This window comes from Hetaerina americana, unplaced genomic scaffold (genome assembly GCF_022747635.1).
Source record: "Hetaerina americana unplaced genomic scaffold, ioHetAmer1.1.p SCAF_13, whole genome shotgun sequence".
NCBI lineage: Eukaryota > Metazoa > Arthropoda > Insecta > Odonata > Calopterygidae > Hetaerina > Hetaerina americana.
This window is the reverse complement of record NW_027286403.1, coordinates 13,866,071-13,888,906: the sequence shown is the minus strand read 5'-3', so window position 1 is coordinate 13,888,906 and position 22,836 is coordinate 13,866,071. Positions and strand designations below refer to the sequence as shown.

General features: G+C 39.9%; 1 protein-coding gene across 1 annotated transcript; it reads left to right on the top strand.

Moving 5' to 3' along the window:
* The first annotated feature begins 1,764 nt into the window (after positions 1-1,764).
* On the top strand, positions 1,765-10,329 carry LOC139686133 (trypsin-1-like). Its single transcript, XM_071583317.1, has 6 exons — positions 1,765-2,005; positions 4,364-4,526; positions 4,949-5,157; positions 8,070-8,275; positions 9,735-9,789; positions 10,208-10,329. Exons 1-6 carry the CDS (start codon positions 1,765-1,767, stop codon positions 10,327-10,329), a joined length of 996 nt encoding a protein of 331 aa, XP_071439418.1.
* The last annotated feature ends 12,507 nt before the right edge of the window (positions 10,330-22,836 follow it).

Sequence of the window (22,836 nt, the reverse complement as noted above, 5' to 3'; positions counted from 1 at the left end):
TTACCCATAGCCCGATAAAATTCCGCTTAGTGGGAAGAGTGTGCCAAGGACTGCCAGCGTGGAGGCCGAACGGGGCATCCCACGAGTGGGCGGAAGAGAGACCGAAAACGTGTGTCGGCGCCGCGCGGAAATGCAAAAGCGCCGGCACATTAGGGCCGCGGGCGGTGCGAGCCAGCGGCGCCAAATTGCAACGTGAGGCCGCGATTGGCCAAGAGGGCGCGCTCATGCTGCATGTGGCGCCGGTGAGCGGCTCCCTCAGTCTTCCGGCGCGGCGACAAGGGACGGCCGAGTCATGCGCCCACATCCTCGCCTCGCCACCTTGACCCGGTTCCAAGGAGATAAGGGAGCACTAGTGGAGCCACCACCCACGTCCTATAAATGCCACCAAAGATCTAACATAGCCACTCTGCTCTACCCTCCCGATTAGGTACCCTCCCGACCACATATCCATTGCGACGAAGGGATATCGAGAGGACGGAATGGCCACTGTTTGGATCCGACTTTGCCTCGTTTGGTTCGCTCTTGCGGTGGCCAGCGCCGACTCAAACGACGAAATCATACAGGTAAAGATGGGGTGGTGGGTGGAACCGTCGAGAGAGTGGATGTGTTTTCTTCCATTCTAACTCCAATAGCTTTGTCAGTTTTCAAATTATCGTCGCGGATCCGGGGTACACAAAGTGCGATCTTTTTGCTGACGTTGTAATTTCCATGTGAATTGGCGGCAAGGGTTTTTGAGCATTGTTCGTTTATCATTTATTAATGCTCCCGAAGAAAAAGTGAATATGATAAGTGAAAAGAGTCCATTGTGAAAATTTGCGCATTTAATTCCACGCAACTATAGTTTGCTATTATTTTCTCAATAAACTGCGAAAAAATGAAGCATTCGAATCATATTGGCAAATTAAAATTGAGGGTTAAAATGTACTACCCTGCCTCTTACTATTTATACGTCTATATGCTACCGTTATAAAATTTTTATGACAGATTTCTATAATATTTTTACGAATCGTTTGTGAAATCCGTCAAGTTAATAGGCTAGAAAACTACCGGGTATCCATTCCCTCAGCAAGTGCTCCAGGAGAGCTGCGGGTGAAAGTTATAAATGACTCAACATTTCCTTCTAAGAATGATGGTATACATCCGGAAAATTCACTTAAGCTGGTTCGCTCGAAGGCAGAGTATTTGGAGTAAAAAAACCTTGTAACATGAGGAATTCAATGAGGTCAATTTATTCCGATCAAATTCCGCTCTGTAAAAAATGAGAAGTGATAAAATAATAATTACGGTATTTCGCTAAATACTGACATTACTGTAGTTATAACTTTGATGCATTGACGTAGCCATCCGATCCAGGGCTTTTTACTGCTTTCTTTCCTCGACGCCAGGTTTATCCTGTCACAGAAAACTTAATGAATACCGCTGTCTGAGGTATGTGGAATTATTTCCAAAGGAAGGAGATGGTAGTTGTGGAGGGGGAGAAAGTGGGTACCTACGCACGGTGTGCCAGAAACTCGAAAGTGAAAACAATATGACGACGCCAGAACATCAGTGCGCATGCGTTTCTTTGAAGTGTGCCCGACGCTAGAGTTGCGATCGGCAAGACAGAAAAGGCATGCCCCGGCTCACTCCGGCTTCGAACATTTCTAGGTTGATATCGCGTGCAAAAACTTAATTACTATTTTTGGCCCCATTTGATGGCATTTGTTCCTGTTATACGGAAGATATTCCGAAGTTGATTTCACCTCAGCCGGTGTGAATCTGGACATGGCGAAATATTATTTATTAACTACTACCTACCTGTGGTTTCTGTGTATTTCTGTGTGGTGCTCAACTGAGAGAATTCATGTGCCCCAACAGGAGACTACGGAAGGATTTGGCGTCACTGGGAGCCCTAACGGATTTATATCGTGGATTTTGGGACTGGAGCCGAGCAAGGCACCAGATGGCGGATCCAAGCCCACGTCCAACCCTCCTACGCCTGTGCAGATTAGGACATGCGACTGCAGTGAGTATTGTGCTCCGTTATTGGCGTGTGATTTGAAAGGTAGACTCAGGAGGATAATATCCATGTGTGCACTGGACAAAAGTCTATTTATTGTCCGAAAAGTGGATTCTGTTAATCACCGATATTTTGTGCAGTAGTGTATTGGATTATCACGGAAACTGGAAGTGGGGAAACACCCACCATTATTTTGCGGTGAAGTGAACTTTTAAGGGGTTTCATTTTTTGAGCACGATGGATCGGTACATGCACCCCGGAAATGGATAATTGGGAGTTACTCCTGTGCTTGAACTTGATGGTATTATTTCTTGCTTGTCTGTTAAAAATTAACGTCCGAATTGAGAAGTGTGCTTCAGTCCTTTTCTATCACTCTTCAATCAATTCTAGCAAGCAGATGTATCATTGTGCGGGATCAATTATGAAGGATAATATTTGTGCAATTACAATCCATTTTACTCGTTTCCTTAAATTTTTTAGCGGGCAATTTTCATTCTAAGATTGACAAGATTTTTTCGTGACATACATTATTATCATTAAGCTGCCCATATATTTTTGTGTAAAAATGCAATAAATCCAGGAAATTGTGAAAATTTTATCAATCGAAAGCATTCACTCAAAAGTAATTCAAAGTTAAGCATATTGGAAGATTTTTTAAAAATATTTGTCGTTATGGACAAACACGAATTTTGCCAAACTTCGGTAACAATTAGCCTTAAATATTAGTACATAAAATAAGGTATCTACATACTCAAAAACAATATGCTACCTCTGTGCTTTACCGCGTAATTTATTTGTTGCCAATAAAACAATAGCTTGTGGGATGAAATCCATCTTATACCATTGAATTTTTTAACAAATTCAATGGATTTATGTAAATAAGTATGTGACTGCAAATATTTCAAAATTATAGAAGAGAGGTGAGCACATTATGATATACATTGCAATTTAAAAGGAATAATTTTTGCCTAAAGTAGTTTCAGTTACTTTTAGTCATATACGATCTAATTCTTTACAATTAAGTTTTCAAAATAATGGCGTAAATTCTTTCCACAGGCTTTGTACTGTTATTCAACACCAGAGCAATCCCTAAAACATAAGAGTATGGCACTTCAAATATCCATCATTTGATTCTCCATCCTAGATAAAGACCTCTATCTATCTAGATTAGCTGTACTCGTGAGACTTGGAATTCCTTGCTTTTCTTGCTATTATTGGTTCAAAAGTGTAATGGACAAATATTTATTGACCATATAATGTGTGAAACTATTATTATTGACAGAAGCACTTTCAGTCAATTAATAAAAAAGGTACTTAATTTTTAATAGACAAAACAGTTGGAATGATATAGAATGAGCCTGTCCAGTGAAGTGAAAATGCATGAATACGTTTTACTGGTTATCTAAAATGTGCATTTGAAAATAATAGTGCTTACCAGACAGATTGAGGAATATTTAATGCACAAGACTGGTATAAAAACCGTGATGGGAGAAAATTATCACCAGATAAAAGAACTAAAGTGCATTTAATGGCAGGAGTATCTGATTATTTACTTTTTCTGCACTTAGAAGAAAGGTACATCGGAATAATTTTTCGTATAATTGATAAATTCGCTACCTAATTGCCCAATTGATTGGAAAGACTTAATATAAAGAAAGGGTTCCTATTTGTGCGTACGTTAATATTCTGACGACTTGGTGATAGATACCTGGTCTTAGGGACAGAAAAATTTAGACGAACTTTCTATGGGCAGTGTCAGAATTCGCCTGGTCAAAATGTCAGTATGCAACCGATACAGTTTCATTACATAGGCGATGCCGACTATCCCTTAGTAAATGGCATCTGGCATTTACTAACGTAGCCGGAGGTCGCCTATGACGTCAGTATTTGGATAAGGTGGGGAAGTAAATTACATGCATACTATCTATTTAAATTAAATTGTTTGTATAAGTAAATATAATATATATACACAAATACAAGAGGGTGGTCTGACGAGTTTCCGACCTAACAAATATACAAGACATTTTTTCTGAAATTTTTTGAGGTCGGAAACTCGTATGTGTGTATATATATATATATATATATATATATATATATATATATATATATATATATATATATATATACACACATACGAGTTTCCGACCTCAAAAAATTTCAGATATATATATATATAATAGTGTGTGTTATTAGCCTCCCTCTTTCCACTCCACCCGCATCGACTGGTACAAGACTAATTACTTGCTTAGGGTGCCTTGAACCCTTTTATCTGCCCTACAGTGGGCATGATAATGACTAAATGTATAGGTGCCTCAACAGAAACTATTACTTTCGATACAACAGAGTTTTAACTATTTTTTCCAGAATGCGGAATCAGCAACAAAAAGAATAGAATAGTAGGTGGGCACGAAACGACAGTGAATCAATATGGTTGGATGGCAATGCTTCAACACAACAAGAAGTTCTACTGCGGAGGAACTCTGATCAATGCCAGATATGTTTTGACAGCGGCACATTGTGTCGATGGGTAAGCATATTCATTTCAATGTGTGCTTCTATTCCCTTTCCTGTTATGCTACCAGTTTTTGTAGCCCAGTATCCTAGCTTTCTCAAGACTATAACTATATTCTCATATTTAAAAAACGAGCCTATATTGAAATGACCTCTTTATATTCTTACCATGTTCCACTGATGAACGTTGGAGACAAAGCGCGCCCGCATAACTTTTATCAGAACCCCGTCGTATATTGCACCGTTGTGGAGATTTGATGCGTATTATAAATTATAATGCGTATTATAAATTATAATGCGTATTATAAATTTTTATAAACTCTATACAGTATTAATCTTTAATTCAAGTTAATTATATTTCATTTTTAAATATTTGTTGGCAATTTGATTATTTGTTCTTGCATAGAAAGTTAAATTCACTTCTTTCCATTCTTACAGATTAACGCCGCAAAAAATAACAGTGAAATTATTGGAACACGACCAAAGTACTGAAGATGAAGCCAACACTGTGTTGGTTGGAGTGGAAAAAATTATAATGCACAAAAACTACAAGTCTTCCACCTTTAACAACGACATTGCTCTCATTCGCTTGAGCAAAGAGGTTGAAATCAAGGGATTGCTGCGCCCAGCTTGTCTCCCGAGGAAAGGTAATTAGTTAATGGCATTTTTTCTTTCAATATCATTAAAATATAATTATGCCAAAAACTAAAAAATGCGTTTGTGAATTATGATGGGGTAAACTTTAAAGAGGGGGCCAGACAGATAGGCTTCAAGTACTGCAATGGTAGGCATTTTACAAAAGGAAATAGCTTTCATATAGTAACTATTTGTATTATCACTCTTTTTATCAGGGTATCCCTTTGAATTATGTAAGTAGTTGACAGCCATGGAGGTCGCAGTTAAGGATATTACACTTCAGATCCTCCTCTCACCTATTCTCTTACAGATTCTCGGGTTTCACCACGTTGTTGTTAAATGCTGACAACAACAACGCGGTGAAACCCGAGAATGCAGAATCCTTCAAACCACCGCCGCGAAAACCTACGCAGCCATATTCTCTAACATGTATCTCCTGCTTCTTTCAGCGTAGCCCAGCACCAATTTGTACATCAGGTGCAAAGGTAGTAGGTGTAATTTAGCAAAAGATTTTAATAGAACTTATGCGGGCATTTTAAAATTAAAATTTGAAGACAAACGTCAGCATTTTACTAATCTTACCTATTCCCTTGTGGTTCTATCTACTTGCCATTCACAATCATCACTTATGCCAGTTATACTACACGCGATTCAAATTTTGTCCGCACGTATAAACAAATTTCACTAACTAGATTCGAATTATCCCGCCAAGTCATTTGTAAAATAAACTCTGGTAATCTCTCAAGTTAAAGAAATCTGAGATTCGTCGTATGACAATAGCCTCCTGTAGTGCATGGGGAGCCCCGAGGCCCGGATTTGAAAAACTCGTGGAATCGCTCGAGAGGAATGGATTTTTTTAATTGTGGTTGGGGTGACTGATGATGGGCGACGGTTGTGTGCTCGTGGGTTATTCGTAAAGATAGGAGAAGATCAGCGACCCTTTTCTTCTCCAGATACCTCTCGTGTATCGACAGGACACGGCGTCATTCTAAAATAACACATGAAATCGGTGTTCTTGAACAGGAAGAAAACATGTTTGTGCCTTAACGGTGGGCCAACACTCTAAATACTGAAAATTGCTCAATATAGGCTTCACACGATACAAGGACACGTTAAATGAAATCTTAAACCGTTCGCAAGTTCCCCGTTAGTAGAACGCACTCCTCGCTCCAATTTATGCCGTCTGATTTCTCATACGAAAAGAGATTTGGGATGTAGACCAAATTTATCAATTCTTCTGAATACCGTTGATCGCTTCGGTATCAACGTCGAACACGGATCCGCGTTACAGGAAAATGTACGAATTATATGGAAATTTGCACTTCAAGATTGCTTGTAAATTTAATTTTTTCCACGACAGTGAATTTATTATTGCCACAATTTTTTAAGGTCAATTATGGTCATTGAAGTCTCATCACATATCTTAGTGGAGTAAATATTAATTTAAGCTTGGGTATTGCATTCGATCTTGATCATTCGCAAATTTAATTTTTTTCTGTTTTCAAGCATGGAATCCTAATTTCTTTAAATTATTTTCACGTGTTTATTGCAAAGAATTCTTGGTATGGCGCACGAAAGATCCTGGAATAAATTTTAAAATACTTTTGTGTATACTAATTCCACCTTCACTTTTAATCAATGCACTAATATTTATAAATAAAGCTGTAATTTCGTTGCTGTTCTCAAATAATCTGAGATTCTTTGACTGTGATTGGAATGCACTCGGTTTAGTATGAGCAGTTATTAGAGGAGACGACCAGCAGCTGAGGTCATATGTTGGGGATATGTGGGCAATGAGGTAGAAGTAGGATTTTCAGAGAATGTTGATGAGTGGAGAGAAACCCCACGTCGATATTGGCATACTCTTAACGAAATACGCCAAGGGATTCACAATTTAACTTGACATCCGACAGACGACATACTCCACTTGAAGTGCTCTTCATATGGCACCCTAAGTAGTAATTGAGATACCACTGAAAAATCCTCCCACCGCTGGGATTTGAATTCAAGGCCTTGCGGATGGGAAGCCAGCACACTAGCCATCGCACCAACCTGAACTTAGAACTTTGTTTAACTATAAAATCGACTTAATTACTACCCGAACATTCAGGTCCATCCCTACCAATAAGTGAAACAATAATTTGATGATAAAATAAAGCAAAAAATATACAAAAGAGATTTAAAACCTTGTTAAAAAAATGGAATCGCCAATTTATGGCCGAATGTAATCAAAATCGTAAAAATTTGGTTCGAGGAACAAAGAGTTCGGTAGCGCCCGCTTCAAATTGGAACGTACAGAGAAAAACATTGAAAACCAAGTATTGTTTATGGGTTAAATTTGCAACAATCAATAAGATATATTGATTAATGTACATAATGGTCTACTGGAAATAAGAGTACACTGAGATTTTATGTTAATGTACTTTACCTGTAGCCTCAGTCGACATTCATGTCTTATAATGTTGCTCAGAAATAAAACTCTGGTCATAGTTGAAAAAAAATCACATAAAAACCAGGTGATTATTTCATAACATTACTTTAGTGTTGAACGTGCAATTTCTTGAATGAGTGCGGCCGTAGTTAGGCAGTATCTCCGAAAATGTAATGAATGAAAAGGAAAACTTTCATGATTATTTAAAACTTACGAGTTGCTACGAGCTCTTTGTCCCCGTTTATGAGATTATATACTTTGGGCCACATAACCGTCACTGACTTCACCGCTTTAGTTCCATTAGTGAAGCAAGAATTAAGTGTGCGAAATTTGAGTTTGCAAACGAATAGGCTGGTTCGGCGGGTGCCCAAGTAGACGAACCTCCAAAGGAAATATATTGTGGCATTCACCAAATCTCAGTATGTGTACAAATTGAAATTACTATTAATGATATTACAGTGACATACTAATAAAAACCCTGTATTTCCGTAGGATTAAGTTACTCTGGCATGACGGGTACTGTCTCAGGCTGGGGAAGAATTGGTGAAACAGCACCGGTATCAAATCATCTCCAAGAAGTTGAAGTCCCAATTTTCTCCAACAAAGACTGCCGGGCGGAATCAGCATATGGAGCCAATAGGATAACAGATAACATGCTCTGCGCTGGTTACAGAAACGGAGCAATGGATTCATGCCAGGTAAGCATTTTATTCAATGTTTAGGCAGCCAATGTTACGGAGTGGTGATCATTAAGAAAGATACACAGTCCTGAAAAATTTATTTCTGGTTCGAGCTGTGAACTCAGCTACAAGCTCCGGCTTAACTCCGAACTCAGCTCCAAACGAACCATTTCAGGGTAAAATTACGATACTCTCCGAAAGAGGATTCGAATTGTGACCTTTGTTTATCCTCTTTCTTTTCGTATTGGTATTCTAATGTCATCAGTTCATCGTAATATGATATACAGACTTAAACCAATACCCTTGTGTCATTCTAAGATCGAAGGTGGTATCAATAAGACATAAATTTTAGAAGAAAGATTCGATGTAAATACCACCTAAATTTGAAATTGAATTGGCAACCATTATTCAATGGAACTGTGCGTAAATTTATGTTTTATGCCACATTCACGCCGAACAAAGGACAAGCTACGCTCAAACGTATCTCGCTTATAAGAGGGGCGACCATCAGGGAAAAATCATTGATGTTGCATTTAGCGGATCGCTGTGGGCGGAGTCCCTAAAGTTATAAATATATAAGTTATATATATATATATATGTTACATAAACACAGGTTATATAAATGTATGTTTTATACGTAAGCGGTAGTTGTTATAAGCACAACCTTAGTAAAACTAACTCTATATGTCAATCTATGGTGGATGAAATTGAGGTTTTGTGCCAAAGTGAACGGCTGCATCGCAGCTGGTTTCTAGTTTTGTATTTATAACTCAACTTTGACAATGCCTAGCGAGTTCCACAAAATTTTTAAACAGTGTAAATGACTTTCCAGCTAAGTATGATTATTTTTATATAATCCTGAGCAGTGATATAAAATGAGACAGGATTCATATGATTGAATTTTAAAACCTACCCAGTGCTTTATCCTCATCCCTGATTCTCAAATGCAAACATATTCAATCCTTCCGTTTAGATTAAAAAATATGGTGATGTTTCCAGATGTAGTCAAACGTTTTTACTCTTTATCTTGAGGATTGGGGAACTGAATCCTTTAAAAATATAAAAGACGTGGATTCCGTTTTACTCGATCCAAATCGACCGAAAAGTTGTGCTACTTAGGCCCTATGATTGCTACCTTGGCTTTCAAGCATTTCAGGTGCAGCCAATTCAAATCTTTATCATAATGCATGTTTTTTCAACAAATAAGTTGTCATCATATTTTTGAACCAGAATTTGACTAATCTAAATAAGCCTCATTGTTGATATTTCTTGATAGAAATAAGTATGGATTTCTTATGTTAAAATAAACCCTGGGGTTAACCCAACTTAAATCTTAATTGAGCAGTGATATATTTTACTAATAATTTGAAAGAATTATTTTTTACAACATTCTCTCCCATGTACATTTAAAATATTTAACGAAACACTACAAGATGTTCATAGAATAATGATCTATTCACTACTTATGCCTTCACAGGGAGACAGTGGCGGGCCATTGCAAGTGTTAAATGATGGAGTATATGAGATTGTTGGTATGTATTTAATGAGGAAGCAATTTTGTTTTTAATGGTATTCTAAGAAGGCAGTTTTCTTAATATAATATTTTTAAAAATTCTTTGCGAAAGCACTCAAATCCCGTGAGTTACTTCAAGAGTGAGAAATACTTATGAATGACTATGTGGGAAATAATTTATGAATGACTATGTGCCCACATCCTTATAAAACTTCATTCTAAAAACCTAACGTTATGACAATTCAATTGAATACTCACATTTACGAGGAAATTTCCATAAAATGAATTTTTGAATTGATTGAATATTTACTCTCGACTAAGTTTTCAACAATATCTTTTGAATATCTTGCTAAACTTAATCAAGAAGTAGTGATGATATTTTCAGATGAGCTGTTTCTCTGCATTGAGTTGAACGTCTATAAATGTTTTCTTTTTAGGTGTCGTGTCTTGGGGCGAAGGTTGTGCGAGACCTAAGTACCCTGGAGTATACACCAGAGTCAATCGGTACCTCACCTGGATCCACAAGAGAACTAACGGCTCCTGTTACTGTACTCCATGAAAAGACAATAAAATAATTTACTAATTCAAAATTGTGTTTAGTTATTCCATTTTCATGCTTGCATTATGATAGTGATTAGGAATTGAGTTATCTTCATTGATTACATATCTTGAGTTCATGCGAATCCACTAAACCCTTCTGATTTCATGCAACTGCGCAAGAATTGAAACGCATTCTGCACTCGCCAAGCGGTTACTTCCCAAATCCCTCAAATTTATCTCATCCCTACTAACTTTCCCTGCACCTCATGTAACGTCACAACATATTTAAAAGCAAACTTTTCCATAGGTACTGCATCGGCCACTACATGGTTCCCTTAATGCAAAAATTAGTAACAACCTAGGCTCCTGTAATCCATTCTCCCAGTCCGTCTCACTCCTAGTTCCCAGAAACACAGCAACCCACGGTTTTTTTAGTAGTAGTAGTAGTAGTAGTTTTGAGGGGAGGCGACCGACAGCTAAGGTCATCTGCGCCATAGGGGATGGACAGGAAAGGATGAAGGGTGGAGGGAAACCCGGCGTCGGCATTAGCCTACTCTTTACGAAAGGCGCCAAGGGGCCCGCAGTTTAACGTCCCATCCGACGGACGGCGTACTCACTCAAAGTGCCCTCCACAAAGCACCTCAAGTAGGGATCGAAATACCTCTGAAAAATATTCAACACCGCCGGGATATGAACCCGCGCCCTCAGGGTGAGAAGCCAGTACGTTAGCCCCCGCACCATCTCGATCCCCGGTTTTTTTTAGGAATATTACAATGCATTAACCGTTCCCTCCCTCTCCTCTACAATCGCAAAACAATTCAATTGAAAGCAATCGAGCAGACATGCTCATGGCTATTAAAATATTTCCAACCTCCCGGATTAAACATTGCGCATAAATATCATTCACCCCCGCCCCCTTATTAATATCCTTTCCCTCTCTTCTCCCTCCTCCTGGCCCTAATCATACCACCGCTCCTACAATTCTCACGTCAGCCTAAAGCGTATTCTCGCAATGATGAAGGTGACTGGGATCAGCGAAAATTCCTCCTCTTTTTTCCCGCGAAAAGTCCTCAACTTTCTTCACTGTGGCAGCATTATCTGTTAGTGACGGTCTTCAACTTCTTGGATTGTCTATGAAGGACATTTGGCCACTTTGAAAATTGCTTTCCCGAGTCACAACTGTCTCATATCTATCCATCATTTACACAAACAGCCATCATTTTTCCGTAAATTTTTCTGGTACTGTAACCTTTCAAATCAAGAAAATAAATCACACTGCGAGCATCTTTCTTCTCCATACCTAAATCTACGGCTTCCTTAGACAAAACAAATTAGCATTAATAGCTGTTATGTATAAAATTGAAAATAGCAACAATGAACACAAGGGTCAATTAATACGCAGAATAAATGTAATCCTGATATCTCAGTTATTTCTTTGTAATAATTACTTAAAAACGATAACCCTACTTACATTACGTTCACTCACGTTTACAAAAAATGCGTTTACTGCCACAAGTGTGATTCGTTTTTCTAAGCTTTTCGAAAAGGATACTGATTTGCTCTGAATTCAATAACAGTCGGCGAAAAAAATCTCATATACAAAATTTGAAGCCTATGCAATGATATTTAAAGGTCGCTAAGTAGCTTCAATAGTTGCGAGCGTTATATTTCTGTTCATCTAGCACCCCAACATTGGGGCAAGGTGTATCCCGGTGGCAACGCTCTTGATAGCGGGAGAAACAAATGTCGTTGGCGTAAGTGAAACGTTCGTGAAGAGAAAGAAAGAAAGCTCATATCTAGACAAGGCAGTTCAAAAAATAATGAGTACCATTTGCACGGATGCAACAATGGTATCAGTTCAGGGGTCAAAATTCTTCATCAATACAGCTTTGCTACAGCCTGCTACGGCCTTCGATACTTCTTTATTTTCTGAAAATCGTCGCATTGCGGTAAAATGATTTTCAGGATTGAAGTATATTAGTATAGACTCTATAAGACTATAAATAACGTAGCTGAACTGCCAGTAGCATCAAACACAGGGCTTCATGTTTCGCCTTACGGGTGAAAAATTAAGAAGAAGAGGACTGTGTGCTGTCAGGAAAGACTGATGATATGCAAAGTATTCTTCCAAAAATTATTTGTCAGTAATTTTCTTATATTTCAAGAGGTATTTTTTCGTATAGGAAATAGAGAACCAACGACAACAGTTCACAACTCATTGGGCCCAATTTTGGGGTCCCCCTGCACAAAACCCGGATTAATCTTGAGATCCTCAAAGAATTTTCGGTGGCCTATCTTAAAGCTGGGGAGTCCAATAGAGATATATTGGATAATAGATTTAGAGAATTAAGGAAAAGACTCGGGACCTTGGAAAGGAAGAAATTGATGAAGATTTCTGCCAAATGATTCGAGGGAGTAGGCTTATGAGCAGCTCTCGCTCTGAATTTTAGGAGCGAATTTTGTATTAGTTTAGATGGTAGTTGGGGCAGTGACTCAGTTATGTAAAAAGCTTTCCTTCTTACATTTTTGCGGCAATTAAAGATACCCAAGGGAATAGACACGCGGTTGACTCTGAGGGTGGCAGAAAATGAGAGCCCCTTCGTAAAGAGAGAGATTTCATGGGACGCCAAGCGTGCGAACGAAAGGCTTATAGCCAGCTTGTCCTATTGGTCTTGCGAATTGTCTTGCGGCTTGGATAGAACGAGTGAGAGACCATTATTTTTGGGGGTACGTTTTAAAAAATCCTGAGGGAATAGTGGAGTTGAGGGGAAGTTTGATAATATACGTCAGATCAGGCTTGGAGAGGTATAGGGGCGGAGGTGGTGGGTGGACTGTGGCTAAGGTTGCTCAAATGCATATGGAGGATGCTTTTCTAAGCGATAGGGGTGGAGTCGAAGAGAGCCAAGAGCAGGCGTAAGAATCCGATGATATGGAGCCAAGAGAGGATGTTGATGAGGGAGTGTATTAATATATTTTGTGTATTTACTAGTATAGTGTGTTGAATTTGGATTGAGTGTCATAGAAGAAATGACTGTTGGTGTGCTGACGTTTAGAAAAATGAGCGATGAGAGGTGGACAGTCCTGAGAGTAAAAATGTGACACTAACCCGTTACGAATAATACCTGATGATATGCCGGGTCAGATGAATTTAAATAGTGTGATGAGCTAGTTTGAATGAATTGAATGAATATTTCTGATTACACTTATGTACCAAGGTGACGTTAGATCGATGTCATTCACATGGAAGTGATATTAGAATCATGAGAGCTGGTTAGGTGGAAAGTAAGGAGAATAGAGTAATTGGAGGTGATGAGAGGAAGAATATGTCACGGAAAGATGGGTGCGAATTAAACTACTGCACATGTATTTAACAAAAGAGGTGATAATGGACTCCCCTGGGTGGCACTGCCCAACTGGACATTCGCTATTTGCCCTTGGGCACTCTAAGACATGCAGAGGTTCTGGATAAGTCATTTATTTCTCCATTATGCAGCTATTTTCTGCAAAATATTTATTAATCATGCCCAGTTTATTCCTTCTCAATATCCGCGAAGCGTATAAAAAAATCTGGTTGTATTCTATGTTCCTGTCTACTTTTTACCTTATTATCGACACGACCTCACGCATAATCGTTCCCTTTCTAAACCCAAACATCTTCTCCTAAGTATTAATTTACTCTCTTTTCAAGGTTTCCATCTTCCCTTTGCTTATACAAGTATGAACTCGTTCTTGTGCATGGGAGGCTGGTACCGGTAATACGCCTATAAGAAGGCGGTGTGGGGGATATTGCAAGATGGCGAAAATCTTTCGAACTAAGTACAATTTACAGCTCACCTGATTTGAAACTCATGTCCGTCGTTCGTTTAATGATAAAAGTGGTGTGCAATCAAGAATAGGATGATATTCTGTCGGGGTTGAATATTGGCACGCGACCATTGGAATTGGATATTCCCGTGGCGAGTTCGGATTCGACACTTTCGTATTGAATGTCGGGTAACTGACCGTAAGGCGTAATTACTCGCGTTGCCGAGCATTCAGGAACCCATTATCACTAGATCCAAAAAGAAGCGTGACTCTCCCTCGAATTGTTCTGAGTTTCGCGTCGGTTGCGTGGTACACGTCTGTTCTGTCCGGTATTTGAACTCGTCCTCGTTTATGCTTGCCCTAAGGGTCAGCACCGTCTTCTACACGTCTATCGAGCAAATGGCTGTTTGTCAGTCTCTTTACCGTGTGGCATATGCATTCGCGGACTTCTAGTCAAGTGATTCGAGGGCAATTGGTTCTTATAACCTGGTATGCATATGCTAATTGATATTTATCAATTTTAGTATCAATAACTTCATAATGCAATCTTCAATAATTTGACAGACTTAATGACAATGTTAAAACTTGTTAAAAGAATATTTGAGTGTCCGTGAATTTCCTCCTTGCCTACATTTCTATGATAGCATGCTTCAGCACGGTGAAGCATTTAGAAATTGGTTTGGAAAAATAATGGGAATACTAAACTTGAAATTAAACAACTTAGCTTTTCCACATAGAAAAAATTTTTATTTACTACCTATTTTTCATTATGGTATAACATCATCAGGTAAAAATACAAGTCAAACACAGTATATATAGCTCTGGACGGAGGGGAAGAGGAGGGAGGGAGGAAAGCAAGGATTGGTTGAGGTAGGAAGAAGGGGCAAAGGAGGATGGTAGGTAATATTGATACATTAGCAGGCTGGGAGAATGAATTAATATAATGTTGAAAAAAGTTTTGCTTGGCGTCGGTTAGTTGGCAGAGGAGTGGGGGAATGGGAAATGCGAACGGCACTGGGTAATTAGGTGATGTAGTAGCAGGCTGGGAGGGGTTACTACATTGTTGAAAAAGTTGTGCTTGGTGTCAGTTTAGTTGGCATATAGGCGAGGAAAATACAATAATAAGGAATGTAAAGTAAGGTAAGGAAACTCGTTGGTCAAAACATCTTCTCCGTAATCCATGTATTTCTAATTTCTCCAGCGCATCGAGTCGGTGACCTTTCTTCTCAAAGTGCAGGATTTCGGGGATGAAATCGCTGCTGTGGCCACTCTCTCGGGTGGTTGGCGAAGAGTGACATGGAGATGTTTTTCCTAAAGCATACTCGGTGCTCCTTTATTATCGTCTCAAATCTCCTTCCCATCTGGTCTATGTATATCCGGTTGCAGTCTTTGCAAAGAAGTTTGTACACCCCACTCTTGTGTATGGGTTTAACTTGGTCCTTCGTGTAGCATAACAGGTTGCTTAATTTTGTTTTATTGTAGAAGGCCGGTCTCACCTTTTCTTTTGGGAGGATTCTTTGTACTTTTAATGACAAGTGGCCAAGGAAAAAAGTTGTTTAATTTCAAGTTCAATATGAAGATATTCCACCAAGTGACGCCAGAAACTGTTTTATGTGGGAATACTAAAGATTGGTCCAATAACTACCGCCAAATTATGTTCGCGAACAATATCATCGTCACAAGTCAAACCCGATTGTTCCTTTCAAATTCAACGCTGCCTCGGAATGATTTCGTCTTCATATAGAGGTGTAACGAACTCAGTGCTACCTTTGTTGACGTGTTTCTTACGTTCGTGATACACATCAACCTCCAGAAGAGGAAGATGACCTCGACTTTCAATGCTCTTATTCCGACGGAGTAAACGCATGCGCGTTGTTGCAGCTGATAATGCTCTTTTGTAGGTAATTTTCATCTCCACATTTTACGTACAGTGCTAGCGGTAGACTGTACTCTATGGCGGTGGAAAAATTAATAGTACTGCCAATGTTCAGCTGTGTACACTGTTTAGTAGAAGGTGGTTCAATCTCTCCCATCCCACTCCTCTTCCTACTCACCCTTATCGCATCGAATACTCTACTCCATCCATTAACTCGTCGCCTCCGCTGTGCTCCAAAAAATAATTAATTATCCAACCACTCTGGGAATAGACCACTGAGCAAGCAAACACAAAGGAATCAATTTTACCAATGGGTATCACTAACAAGACGTTCACCATTACATTATTCAAGCAGCCCCAGTAATTTTTAATCATTTTTCATTGAAGAAAGTTAAGCGCGAATGATTAAAGCAAGAGAATGGCCACAGTTATCATTGTAGACTGGATCTTTTAGAAGGGAATTTAGTTTCCACGTTCCATGAAAGAAAGTCTTTCCACAGTAGAGAAACCAAACCTTTTGATAGGGAAACTGAACGCCTTTATGAAAGGAAAATTCTAATTCTAGAAACTAACAAAGCCACTCCCAGCTGATTACTAAAGCACCTTTCAAGAAGTCATTGATATGCATCCAACTTATTCGTCCTCCTTGGTAACCATTCATCCATTACACAGGAAAGTGACATAATGATGTGGAGACCAACATCGTAGCCAAAAAAAGGTTGCTTTAAAATATTTTGCCTCATTACCACCTTTGATAGTCTAAACACAGGTATCCCTTACATGAATTGATCCACTTGTTCCAATAAACACCATTTCAAATACACTAAACATAATTTACCACCTCCAGAGCAACCTTGGCTGCAAATTTATTTTTGCCACAAAATGTACCACACCACTAAACATCACTGCATCAACATCTATCAATCATTGTGCAAAGTTTCCTCCTCACTCCGGACTCCCAATCCACTTCCACAGTCTATGATTCACTCCTGACATATTAATTTGCTTCCATTAATATCTGAACCCTAGACCTCACCACCGTGTACACTCTTAAGACATTCCCCCTGCCATGGGTTAAGTATCAAAACTCAAACTGAATTTTCACTGTCTCATCTCTCCCTCTACATCACTTCATCTTTTGCCCATTCCTCTTTATTTTCCTTCCCCTTCACCTCATCTCTACCTTCTCCCATCACCACAAGCATTCTAATTATTTATCCATACACCAATATATGTGAGCCTTTAGCTTTTGGGAGGAAGAACTGTTCTTGGGAAATGAATTATGCTGTTTTATTATTTTCACTGACTGGATGACATCATATGCCTCTGGGCAGGAAGTGACCAACATCTTTGTCAATTATTATTGCAGTACAATACTCTCCAGTCTTCTTCTTACTTGAGCTGGACTTCACAAAGTTTTTAGATTTGACAATTTCAATTTAAGAACAAACACTCCAACACCTATCATAAAATACTTTATCTGATGTCATTATCCCCAATGATTCTATCACAATCATTCCTAATAACCCGTGGTGTTTTACTCTTTGCTGCTCCTCCTGACTGGTATCTTTATATCAGAGGATGACTTCTCTAAATAATACAGAGTCATCAAACATAAAGTATCTCAGATCAGCTATAGGGGAGGAATCACTGATAAACTGTAAGCAAAATCATTGGAAATGCATTCACCTTTCATCCACCCACTTTAAGAGCTCTAAGAATGGGTTAAATTACATGTTGTCATAAAACTCTATTGTCTCCATTATAAGACCATTCCTTGAGATCTATTTAATACATGTTTTCCAACCTTGTGATCACATGGGCTGATATTTAGCTTGAAGGATAGTGGGACAATTGAAAAAGTGGTTTATATTCACTTAAATATAGCACCCTCAATATTCTTTTAGATTGGCTAAACTTGCAGAAAATTAAAAATCCCCAAATCAGAACATTAAAAATGCTTTAAAAATATTCACAAGTCATTCTTTGCAAATGATTACTTGATCATTATTATTCTTCGATGTTTATCCCATTTATTTTACATATACTAAACTGGATTTTTTAAGTTTTATATTGCCAACTATGCAAACTTTTATGCCAATAGATTATAAATTATATTATATATATATATATATATATATATATATATATATATATATATATATATATATATATATATATAGTATATATGAGTATTTATTCGCCGTTTGGCGGGATTTCGTGTTTGAATGTGTATTTGGCCAATGTGGCTCATCTCTTTCTTCTGGCTATGCGTGCCACAAAACGCACTGTTCCTTTCCTGTATGATGTTGTATGAATTCTAACCCACTGTCTCTTCCTCTTGTGTGTGGTGTATTTCTCCTTTGGTTGGTGAAACAGCCCCCTGACGCCATCTCTTGGCTAAAGAATCGGGGCGCTTGGCGACATATTAGACCCACGGATCTCAGGGTAAATTACGTTTCCTCGATAGCTGCCTTGACAGCAGGACGTGCCTGTGTTCACCGAGTGCCTAAAATCGCCGGCGTCCGAGGCTTCGGCCGCCGGGGTTTGGAGAGCGGCACTGCCGGACTCTCTCGGAAATCGAGGTTCCGATCGTGTTTTGTTTCGAGCGGCGGTTGACCGCCTAGTTCATCAAGAAGCGTGCAGTTTGACTCTCGACTTCTTCCTCCGGGAAGGCCGTACTTTTGTTTTGTTTAGTGGATCAAGACTGACCTTGACTCCTGGTGTAGCGCTTAGGCTCCTTTTGTTTGCTACCGCCGAGTGCGTGTGGCGGGGAGGGAGCGTTCGTGAGTGTTTTATTTCCCTTTAAAGTGCTCGTTTTTTTTTGTTGCGCTTTCCTTCTTCATGCTAGTGTGCTGAATTTGATTTCTTCAAATGGCTGTGCGCCGCTTAAACACGCTCGCTTTGCAAGTTGACGAGAAGGCGAAGCCCCCTACCCCGTTGGAGGTCCACCTCTTCACGTTAGAGTCGCTGGGCCTCACACCCAAAGAGATAGTGGCGATCCAATTTGGATACAATCGCCATTTGATATTCCTGAAGTTGGCAACCGAAGGTACAATGACAAGGATTTTAGACAATACTCCGCGGAAACTACCGTTTCCGTCTTTAAGTGACCAGAGGACGACAATAACAATTGACGAGACTTCCGGCAGCCCGTGTAATGTCAGGGTTCTCTGTCTCCCCGTGGAGACCCCATTGGAAGACATAACAGGCGAGCTCCAACGCTTTGGTAAAATCCATCGCTCGTGGGAGAACAGGTGGGAGGGAGACAACATGGCGCGGGTGCTTACTGGCACCAGGGTTGTGCGGATGACGGTCGAGAGAAATATCCCCTCGTACCTCCACATCGGCGGCAACCGGGCCATCATCATCTATGAGGGTCAGCGCCGCACTTGCGCCCGCTGTAACCAAGAAGGCCACGAGCGCAAGACCTGCCCTCGGAACCAGGGAGGTAAGAGCTATGTGGAGGCAATGACGATGCCCTCCACCAACCCTAACGCCGCCGTGGAGATGGACGAGCCCGAAGTGGCTGTGGAGGAGAGAGCGCGGTCTCTTCTACTCATCGAGGGTGCGGCCCCGGCTGCTCCCGTCGGTCCCCCGCATCTCCCTTCAATTGGATGGAAATGTCAGCGGGAGCGAAAATCGTCAACGGAGGAAAGGGAACCGAAAAAGAAGAGGACAGACAAACCCAAGCTTCTGGTCTCGAATACCGATCTACAAATGGCTCACGTACCTACCACCTCGCCTAATATCACACGACCTCCAGCCCCCGTCTCCGTGAGCTCGTCAAATGAGGAGGGATGGTCTTTCGCCCCCCCTCCCCCCGCTCACGCCATCGACGCCCTCGCTACGCAATCCTTGCATCACGGGTTTCAAACACCCCGAGAACCTCTGGTGACAGGTGAGGAGGATGCATCTGATTGCGATGTTTTCCCGTCCCCAACAGCTCATCCCTCGACCCCTTTATCATTGACTGTAAAGGAAGCGTCACCGACCCCGGAAGTCGACCCGCATAGAAGTTTCCCAAAGTCAAAAATCCCACATACCCCATCTTCTTTCCCCATTAAGGACAGCCAAGGTGTCGACGATCTTCCCAGCGCTTCTCAAGATACGGACCACAAGCAACTATCGCCCCTGATTTTTCCCGACCACAACCCTTCCGCAGATGAGCCCCAGCCCGCCACTTCGACCCTCCCCGAGGGTACCTCCTGCCCCTTGGCGGCCCCCAGCGGTGCTCCTTCGAAGAAGGCCCCCTGTGGAACGCTGCCGAGTTACCCGGTATTCTTGGAGACCACGGCTGGCTCTTCCTCTTCGGACGAGGCCGGGGGGGAGGGATGTTGCGAAATGCCGCGTCCTCGCTCGTCGACCCGTTGGACGAGGCGTCCCGGGAAACGGCGAAACACTCGTCGCCCGGGGTCGAGTCGCGACCGGAGCGACGCTAGCCACGATCAGAACTCTGGGAAGTGATGTCCGGTAGCCACCCGGTGCCGGACACATTTCGTCCATCGTTGAAGAGTTTTTTTTTTTCTGAATGACTGATTGAATCGATAATTTCAACCCTGCCATTGATAATTTCTTACAATACATAATTTTCCATTGCTAGCTAAAATCTCCCTCCTAATATCTGTGGACCTTGTCTTCCTTTCTTTTTTCTTTCTAAATGTTAATGGTCAAATGTACGAGTGTGCGTCTGTATGCGTATGCTTATGTATGTGCGTGTGGATGTGCATGTGTGCGTATGTATGTACAAGTGGATATGTATGTGGGGTATATGTATCATGTATGTATCCATGTATACACTTATACTAAAGAAAAACATGATGTACCCATAATCTGTGACCTGATATTATGCATAATGCTAACAAACTCTGTAATATTCTGAGCCGAATAAAATAATTTATATCATAGCTCAAGTGGTTAAGAGCATCCGCCCGGCAAGTGGAAAGATCCGAGGTTCGAGTCCCGGTCAAGGAAATATTTTTACTCTTGTGATCCGTTCGATTCCGCCTTCCCCACCTCTATTGTGTTCGTCCTTTATGTGTGTTCCTATCCCTTTTCCTTATATCTGTTTCTGTATATATGAGTATTTATTCGCCGTTTGGCGGGATTTCGTATATATATATATATATATATATATATATATATTATATAAATGATAAAGTAAATGATATTTTATCAGAATATCTATCCCCCTCTCAAATGCCCTTGTATCCTTAATTTGATTCCAGATAGATAACCTTCGGGTCCATGCCTTTATTCTTCAAACCCAACATGTCAATGTGAAGGATTAACCCATTTAATGAACCTCCTCCTTCCCTTACCTTATAACCTCTCCCTCAGCTATTATTATCCCATATAATTAACAAGATGCCACAAAAGATTATCAATTATACCTGTTGATGAAGAAACATAAGCATCAAAATCAGTCAGATATTTCATTTCATTCTGCGGAATGCTGGCGTTTATTATTCATCCAATCACTAGTATAAAAATAGGGACACCTATACAAGATATATATAATATTGATGCCTCAAAGTTCATGCCACTATCAGGAGAAGAGAGGTATAGTTCTCTCAGTGAGGAGAGGATAGGGAGAAGATAAAGTGTAGCACATGAGGGTTAGGAAAGGGAGGGGCCTATTCATTATTGACTTTCAGAGGATGATATTGATCCTGGTTGGTTTAAATGTTTCAGGTAGGACATACGAGTCGTATGTGGCATTTCATAAGTTTTCACCTCAATACTACTTGCAGATTTAGACGTACTTTCGATAATCAAGACAGATAAGCAGCTGTTTCACAGCTGGAAGCGGGAAGCACAGTGTATTAAGGTTTTGTCATTCAGGAAAGCAGTTTATATGTTGACATGGCAGTCATTAAATGAGTGACAGTGTTGTCACTCATCACTTAGTTGGTGCACAGCGCAAATTTCCTCTTGAATGCCAGCAGTTTTGAAGTTTATTGCCAGTAAAAACCGTATCACTAAATGGTTTTTACATATGGCAGGATTTCCAATTGTATTCTTCATTTTGACTCACTACTGTGAATAAACAACAAGCGGCATGCCTTCCAAACATTGCAGCTTGAGGTGTACTGCCTTAGTGTGTGTGTCGATAGATCAAACATTCGGCTCCCCCACTACTTCGCTCGCTACATGCAAATGTAAGTTACATTCTGGATAGGCATTGCATTTATCATAAAATACCCACTACTAATGATAGGAATAAAATTATTTCTTATTAGGGTTTTTAAATTGGAAAAATAAACAGTAAAAATATAAATTGTAAAATGTAGAGACAGAGATTAGAAGTGCTACTCACCATTTAACTAATTGATTAAATCGAGAAATACGAGTATACGAAACTATAAAGAAAAACAGAAGTACATTGCTTCTACTACATTCGATTTATTCTTGCAGAATAATAAGCAATATCAATGAGGAAAATAAAAATAAATTTAGGTAGCAATAAAAATTTCCATGAGATTTTGCGCTAATTGGAAAGATGGGATTATGTTAGGGATTACTGTTAATGACAGTATACCATTTAAAGTAGGGTCAGAGTGAACACATCTAACAAGACAGAACCTGACATTTAAATAATCCTTCCTCAATGACAATACAAGGCAATGCATAAAATTCCCCTTTTAAATATAAAATTTCCCTTCTAAAATTCCTTATACTTTCTTCATCCCTTTATTCTATCCAAATTGCCTATCCTTTTCATTCTCCCACCACTCCCACCTAAATAATATACTACCTTCTATCATAGGCCTAAACATTCCAACACTAATCAAAATACTGTACTTCCAATTTTCTTGCATCCTTGGAATTTCTCCCAACAGCCAT